Here is a 9,143-nt window from a genome sequence, read left to right on the forward strand (position 1 = left end):
ATTAGTTGTGTTCTTTTACTCATTTTATTTGTCATCTCCTAGTATTAGTTGTCTTCTTTTACTCAGTTTTAGTTGTCCTCTCTTACTTTTAGTTATATTCTTTCAATTAGTTTTAGTTGTCTTCTTTCCTTTTAGTTATATTCTTTCAATCAGTTTTAGTTGTCTTCTCTTAGTATTAGTTGTGTTCTTTTACTCAGTTTTAGTTGTCATCTCTTAGTATTAGTTATATTCTTTTATTCACTTTTAGCTGTCTTCTCTTAGTATTAGTTGTGTTCTTTTATTCTCTTTTAGTTGTTTTCTCTTAGTGTTAGTTGTGTTCTTTCACTCAGTTTTAGTTGTCATCTCTCAGTATTAGTTATATTCTTTTATTCACTTTTAGTTGTCTTCTCTTAGTATTAGTTGTGTTCTTTTATTCTCTTTTAGTTGTTTTCTCTTAATGTTAGTTATGTTATTTTACTCAGATTTAGTTGTTTTCTCTTAGTTTTAGTTATGTTCTGTGTAGCTAAAAATTGGATTATGTTAAAAGTATTACAAAAATTATTATTGCACGTCGTTACACAGTATCCGATTTAATAATAATGTTTAGTATAATTAATATTCTTGTGCAGCATTATTAAACTGTTGTGAAATACAACAAAACTATTATTAAACTAGATACTGCTTAACAATGTGAAATAGAACAAAATTATTATTAAACTGGATATTACTTAACAATGTGAAATACAAGAAAACTATTATTAAAGTAGATAGTGCTTAACAATGTGAAATACAAGAAAATTATTATTAATTTGGATACTACTTAACAATGAAATACAACAAAATTATGATTAAACTGGATACTGCTTAGCAATGTGAAATCAAACAAATTATTATTAAACTGGATACTGCTTAGCAATGTGAAATCGAACAAATTATTATTAAACTATATACTACTTAACGATGTGAAATACAACAAAATTATTAATAAACTGGATACCACTTAACAATGTGAAATACAACAAAATTAGTATCAAACTGGATACTAGTTAACGATGTGAAATACAACAAAACTATCATTAAACTAGATACTAACTAACAATGTGAAATACAGCAAAATTATTGTTAAACTAGATGCTGCTTAAGAATGTGAAATACAGCAAAATTATTATTAAACTGGATACTACTTGACGATGTGAAATACAACAAAATTATTATTAAACTAAATGCTGTTTAACAATGTGACGGAAATTATTATTAAATATAATAAAATATTATTACAGTAGCTACTACGTAATTGTGCAACCGATGAGATTTTTAAACAAAAAATAACATTTCATAGATACCACTATGGAAACTATTTTAGAAGTAGTTTCGATTAATTAACTTCCATGTTGTGGACTTGACTTCCATCATTAAAGTCTAATACTTTTTTAACCTATGTGCCTCACAGATGAAAATACTTAAAACACGTTTTATAATAACCTTTGTTCGGGAGAACCCTTCCCCCACAACTCCGTATTACACTTCTTAATGCTATACACATCGAAACATCTACTCTTTGAGCTTGTCGTGAGGAGTTATAAACTACTGTTCATGTATAATGTTTAAATTTTCTGCTTGTTCAGCTAAAGTAACGAATAAACAAATAACACTGAACCCTAATTCACGTACAAACATCACCGATCTGGTTGTCTTACGTTATTTAAACCAGTTATTGGTTTCATTTACCTAAAACGTCTGAGTACTCATCCTAACAATAATACACGAAACTGGTTTCACAGTACTCACTCGAACAATAACAACAGTACTTACTGTAACAATAACACACGAAACTTATTGTGTTCAAAATATCAGAAAGAAGTCATTTTTCACTGATGAAAGTTGTAGAGTTTTCTCAAATTAATTGGATCATATCTTATTAATGAAATAACAAATGATTTGTGACGACGAGGAACCTAACTGAAGTAAAAATATTAACCTTAAAATGACCCAAGACAGTCGAAACGTTGTTCTGTACTTTATTTTAATTAATATGCTAATATCCATACCAGCCGTCTTGAGAATACAATAAATGATTTATATCACACGGACGTCCGAAGTAAACCGTTCGTGAAATTTTACAGAAAGCAAAATATTCCAACTAAAAGTAAATATATTTTTTCCTGAAGCAGAATAAATGTAGATGAGTCATACATTTCTCTGTGCTGAGTTATTGGCTGAGGTGTTATTGTTTTCTCACATTTAGAGTAAGTGTTAAGACAGTTTGCGTACAAAACCTCCCCTGCACAGCTGTGTTGTGTGTATTTCTTTGTGTAATTGTCTAATATATAACATCCTCTTTTAACAATAATTTCTTTTTAATGTTAATACTGCTTAGAATATCGTTAAATCTCTGACGATCTTCCCATCAGTTAACGAAACAGTGTGACATTTAAATTTAGTATAATTAAATGTAAATACCTTGGGTGACATTTAGGCTTAGTGTTATTAAATTTAAAGCTCAAAATATATCTCATCACCATATTTCTGACCCATTATGACCTAAAATATATCGACAGCCTCTCGTTAAAAATAGACCTACTACCCCCTTCTTATCCAGAAATAGAGTTACAAGTAGTTCTAAATTCCCTTCAATTTCTGGAACATGTTATTTCCATAAGTCATTTAGGTTAACCAAATGAAGGCTGTAAGAGTGAAATACACCGAAACCGAAGTTAAATTAAAGTCCCGATACTTAGTTTCAGATGACTAGTTTTACACGTACACGTAACCCAGGAAATAAGAACCAGTAACAGACTTATTAAATTCTGGTAGTGTCTTCAAACCTCTAGAAGTTTTATTTTTCGGGTCAGTTGCATACCGATAAGACTATTACGCCATGTGACCTACAAGGGTTAATGTGTGGCTTCAGTCATCACCATAACGTTTAATCAACGTTCGAGTTTTAATAAGCACATTTTTTTTCGCTCTCTATATCTGCTTTAATAATCTGCCGTTTGGAGAGCTGCCAGTTTCCTAAGTCACATGATCGTAGCGAGTACAAGTACTTAAACGGCAGTAAGTGGTTCGTGAATGAAACAACCTACACGATTAGGGTTCACAACCTGTTTTTATCGCGTGGCTTGACGGGATAGTGCCAGAGGTGCTGAACTGACCATCGGGAGAAACATGCCCGTGACTGTAATTCACGCCCAACTAGCTCCAGACTACAAACTTCCTCGTGTCGAAGTCCATCAAGAGAAGTACCTGGAAGCGATGTTTAGCAGGAACAGAAACCAGAACTACAGTGATCTGGAGATACTGTCAGCTGAGGTGGGACTTTCAGTGGAAGACTTGAAGGTAGCGTTTTCAATAGTTGGTCGTGTTTAGTTTTTAAAAAGTGTTTAACACGAATAAAAAAAATAAAACGTAATAAACGTGTGAAACGCGAAGTGGTCACGGATGGTTTTCTAGGGGTTGGTGGGTGAGTGGGTGGGTGTGTAATCGTACTAGTAAAATCAATATTTCGGTTAAGAATGAGGTGTGAAGTTCAGCAGATATTTCAGTCGGCTGTAGCCAACTTGAATGTATGGGACCTAGTAGAAGACGGATTTCATGGTACTCTACATGCAATTAAGTAAAATGTTTTGTTCAATATGATAATACCATGTAAATCATATCTAAAGATATCGAAAACAAACCAGTAAAGATGGACTAGTGAACTTTCTAGGTCGCAGTCCTGGGTCTGTAAGGTATCGAACCACCAGTAAAGATGGACTAGTGAACCTTCTAGGTCGCAGTCCTGGGTCTGTGGACTAGTGTATCGAACCACCAGTAAAGATGGACTAGTGAACCTTCTAGGTCGCAGTCCTGGGTCTGTAAGGTATCGAACCACCAGTAAAGATGGACTAGTGAACCTTCTAGGTCGCAGTCCTGGGTCTGTAAGGTATCGAACCACCAGTAAAGATGGACTAGTGAACTTTCTAGGTCGCAGTCCTGGGTCTGTAAGGTATCGAACCACCAGTAAAGATGGACTAGTGAACCTTCTAGGTCGCAGTCCTGGGTCTGTAAGGTATCGAACCACCAGTAAAGATGGACTAGTGAACCTTCTAGGTCGCAGTCCTGGGTCTGTAAGGTATCGAACCACCAGTAAAGATGGACTAGTGAACCTTCTAGGTCGCAGTCCTGGGTCTGTAAGGTATCGAACCACCAGTAAAGATGGACTAGTGAACTTTCTAGGTCGCAGTTCTGGGTCTGTAAGGTATCGAACCACCAGTAAAATGGATTACCAAACATTCTAAGTAACAGTCCACTTTGTTGATTTGCACTAGATTTGCATTGATAAAACATGACTACAGCATAAAGTAACTTAATTTAACATTTTATGAGGAATAAAGAAGAGGCTAATTTGATTTAATAGATTGTGAAAGTGAGTAACGTTTATTGGCCTTAAAGGTAAATATAGCGATTGAAAGACTGCTACGTTTCACGCGTTATTTAGCATTTCTTGGGAAACAACTCGACGTTTTCTTTACATGTTATGTTATTAAATAATTGTTTAGGTTTTCTACAGTGCCACATGAGTTAAGGCCTTAAATGTAAGTACATATAGTACATATATATCTATTTGTGACCAGTGTTCTAAATCTAGGACAGACGTACGACCGATGTTCTCCATTTAAAACTTCTCCAAACTTGTGAACTCCAACAGACGACATGAGTTTATTTGAATAGCCTAATTCTCCTGTTTTTGCGGCTAATGGAAACTTAACGATCTGGTGTAAGAGATACTGGCTACTTATTATCTCCTAATTAGGATGTGAACCTCGTTTATGTCGGTTGTTTGTGATTTCGTCAATTATCACAGACAAACAAACTTCTTGTGTTTTTTTATCTAATTATTTCAATCTTTTAGATTCCTTCCAGAACTACGTTTGTTTCATAATCAGTTATTGTCATTTATTTCGGAAAAAATACACAAAAACAACTTTATTATAACTCTTCATATATATTTTAACTACAAAATATTCCCAGCAGTCTAGCGATGGTTGCACTATAAATGTAACAATCAATCTCTTAGCGTGATCGTCGAAGGTGAGTAAGTTCGAAATTATGGCACATAATCTTTGTCCTTAATAGAAGATATTCTGAATTAGTACTGGTAAAGTTATTACGAGTTAATGTAACGTTTAATCCTGATGGAAACGTTCTTGGAACTAAGTTTCTAAATCTAGTAACGTCACACTAATGACGGTTTACACGTGGTATAAGATTAACGTGTCGGGCTGCGTATCAGAAAGTGCAAAGTTTGGTTCCACAATGTGCCGCTGAATATGCTCTGCACTTTGAAATTCAATCGGGCAAGAAGTCTTATGGCGGCGGATGCTAGTGACTGGCTACTTATTCACTCTGATTGGTAGATTTAAGGACAGCTGCATACGAAATATAGGAGATTTCTGACTCGGATGTTTAATCCATGTGTAGATAAATCTGTAAATATCAACGTCCATAACCTAAGCCTTTGTATTAATTGTGCAATGCGCTAACTCTATTCTAATAACACGTGTCTTTACTTGAAGACACATTATATTCGAATTGAAAGAAAATGTTGTGAGGCGGAATTGTTAGAAGTGTGAGGTTTTAGACCAAGTTACGACATAGTATATGAGCCGCAGTATTTATGATATATTGTGATTACAATTTAGACCTGTTTGTGTGTGTGTGCTATATTTTGAACACGTTTTTATTTAAAGTTATTTTTTGTTTAAGATGTTTAAGTTTTTCCCGTATGCTACAGTTTGAAGGTCACATTTTAAACTATTAACATGAGACTTGGATGTAACACAAGATAATATTTTTGGACAATATAGAACCTATTCATTCAGCTCGGCTGTCCCATTCTCAAAACTAAACTAAAACTGTTAAAATAAGTAAATTAAAAAAAACACCTTAAAGTCAACCCTTATAATTCATATAGCTGTCAAATATTCTCTTAAAATCCAACACCAACTGTAATCACAGAAGTTTGTGGTTAATTGAATACTAAAACAATCGACTAATTTCCGTTTCCACAAGTTACTAAGGCGACCTATATATTTTAGGATCATATATATATTTTCAAGTATAAGCCAGTGATTCTACTTAATTTCAAGGTTTTCGCTGTAAACTTAACGATTAACTAACTCTACACGGTCACTGCCGGAAAAGTGTAGTTGCCAGAAACCAGGTTATGTATAGCTATGACGATCCGGAGGTTAGTAATGATGACAAGCATAGAAGGAAAGTTAGGGTTCGAACAGCTGACGTAATATCTTAGTTGAGCTCTCGTGAATGTCAATAACAAATTTTTCTACCCAGTCACTTTGACAAGGGCCCCCCACACACTTCCACTAAAAGGAAGAAATGTGGCGTTAAATTAGAGACCTCAGTTTTTAGATTTGGGGCGACATGTGGCCACTGTGTCTTTACCACAAAATATTTATACCATATTTGGTGGCATAAAAATATCAACTGATTAGGAACTGAAGCGACATAAAAAGAGAAAACAAATGTTGTAAACTGTTTTATAAGAACCAAGACATCGTTGGTTGTTAAACGTGTAAGTTGTTATAAACTATGTAATAAAACAAATACAACAGTAAGAAATGTAAAAAACGTTTTCTAAGTTTTATATCTTAACGAGGTTACCGTAATATGACAACTGTTTTCTTCGTATTTTAGGTATTGCTACCTGAAGCCATATCGGAAGGAAATACATGTACCGATACAATATAGCAGTATACACTATTAACTCTCCACGTACAAATATAAGTAAATAAAGTTATGTGCATATATTTAGTTATTTTTATATAAAAACTATAACCTTCTTAGCTTCCCTTTGTTTCTGACAGATCTGGTTCGAGAATAGACTGGCCCGTTGGAGGCAGACACAAGGACTTCCAGCTAATGGAAAACTCGTGAATGAATGACGTTTTGCAGCCTTCAAAGGGCGCATCAAATCAAATAGAAAACCCCCAGATGAACTTTCAGTTGACAGAGACTTGTTTTCATATAGATAGCGAGCTGGTTACTATCACCCAATGGGACTATCACCAAGTGAATTGAAACAGAGTAGAAGTGTATTGTTCATAACGGAACGCCAGGTGTATTGTGACGTGACGGCTTTCCATAATTATTATTCATAAACTGTGTTTATCTTCGTTCTTATGAGTTTTTTCCGGTACAAAGTTCATAAACAACCTTTATTGTTCTGCAATTATTATAAATATTAAACGTTTCTTATACATGAATGACTTCTATTTTTTTTTTTACTAGCTGCTAAACCTAAGCTGATTTTGTCTCAACTCTTAACGAGTTGAAAAATAACTGTCTTATTTCGTTGTTTTAACACAAACACGATAGGTAATAGTGTATCGCAGTGAAGTGAAGCACAAATTTCAGGGTTTCAGTTCCCCCCCCCCAAAAGTTTGCTGTACGTTGTGGGTGTTTGTCGTATTGTGACTATCTTAACTGAGAGTATCTTCCATTCACTCGTGTGCCTTTCAAACTGAAACAATTCAATGTTAGCTGTAACTTATTACACTTGACTCGCGAAGTTCGATGATATATATTACTAGATCACATCTACATTAGATTTCGTGTTTAAATTAACTTAAAGCTATTACTAGACTTTCCGGATGATGTTTGTACTTATTTGTAGATTAGTCTTGTCGCATACATTTAACTTTCTAAACGTATACTTGAATAATAAATGTCATTCACAGGTGAAAGTCTCGGGAGAAGTTTAAAATGTATCTTCTAAAACACAAAAGCCGAGGTTTTTGGCTTTGTCTGGTAGCGCCCTCTCTCTGGAAGTATCCATACTGAGTAATCTAAGAGAAAACGTTTAATTTTTTAAAACGAAAAAAACGAACTTCTCAATTATCCAAATAACCAGGAATTCTGTGTTTCTTTAAAGGCTTAAACTGCTGATTTATGAAAATAACTTTTCTAAGGGTTTCTTTAACGATTAACCTACCAGGTGGATCTGTATAGTCGACCTAGAAGACGTCAGGTAGAAAAAGTGACGTAACTCTATTTATCATGAAAAAGTGACGTAACATTACTTATCCTTATTAGGACATGCAACAACCTCCCTAGCTCTACCGCATGATACAAAGATTTTCTGTTAAATGTTCTATTGCCCTCTTGGGCCCGGCATGGCCAAGCGCGTAAGGCGTGCGACTCGTAATCTGAGGGTCGCGGGTTCGCATCTCCATCGCACCAGACATGTTCGCCTTTTCAGCCGTGGGGGCTTTATAATGTGACAGTTAATCCCACTATTCGTTGGTAAAAGAGTAGCCCAAGAGTTGGCGGTGAGTGGTGATGACTAGCTGCCTTCCCTCTAGTCTTACACTGCTAAATTAGGGACGGCTAGCACAGATAGCCCTCGAGTAGCTTTGTGCAAAATTCCAAAACAAACAAACAAAAAATCTATTGCCCTCTATACGAACAAAATATTACTAATGTTGTAATGTTTTACTACCGTTATTGTAACACAGCACCTTTCTTCATTAAGCCTCGCTTGTTATCATTATGTCATCATACCAGATAATTAAAATAACGACCGGCGTGGTGTTATAATAATAACAACCAGTGTTGAAGAAAACATACGTAAATGTGTTATAATGATTTAGGAACATATATTTCCCTTTGTGATATTTCAGTGATGTTGATAAATCTATTTTTAAACAACTTAAATTCGGAACTAAAAATACACGTATGTCCAGCAGTAATGCAAACATTTAACGCTTTAATAAAACCCAGTATTCCGTACAGTGAGGGTGTCTCACTTCGACATTGTGTAACTGTCCTATATCCTGTATTATGATTTGTTATACTCACTTGTCTTTTAATGAGTGGTTAAATAGTGACCTTGAGTTGGGTCACGTTAGATCAGTTACTAGGAAAGTGAAGCCAGCGTGTGAGGACTGTTCTGATGTTAGAACAAAACATACACAAGAACTCGTTTTAGTGTTCTGACTATATGATCAGTGTTTGAACTTGAAACGAAGTAACATGCTTAATTTATATTCTTTATACCAGCGGTTCTCAATCTGTGGTCTTCCTTCAGATGACTCATTAAAAGTATGCATAATTACTGAAAGGTTTGTTTTGAATTTCGCGCAAAGCTACACGAGGGCTAT

The 9,143-nt window shown here is 34.7% G+C and overlaps 1 protein-coding gene across 1 annotated transcript; it reads left to right on the forward strand.

The window, feature by feature from the left end:
- Window positions 1–3,023: 3,023 nt before the first annotated feature.
- On the forward strand, window positions 3,024–7,247 carry LOC143257328 (homeodomain-only protein-like). The gene is made up of 2 exons (XM_076515832.1): window positions 3,024–3,318; window positions 6,849–7,247. Exons 1-2 carry the CDS (start codon window positions 3,148–3,150, stop codon window positions 6,924–6,926), a joined length of 249 nt encoding a protein of 82 aa, XP_076371947.1. The 5' UTR covers window positions 3,024–3,147; the 3' UTR covers window positions 6,927–7,247.
- Window positions 7,248–9,143: the final 1,896 nt, after the last annotated feature.

This window comes from Tachypleus tridentatus, chromosome 7, assembly GCF_004210375.1.
Source record: "Tachypleus tridentatus isolate NWPU-2018 chromosome 7, ASM421037v1, whole genome shotgun sequence".
In the NCBI taxonomy this organism is placed as follows: domain Eukaryota; kingdom Metazoa; phylum Arthropoda; class Merostomata; order Xiphosura; family Limulidae; genus Tachypleus; species Tachypleus tridentatus.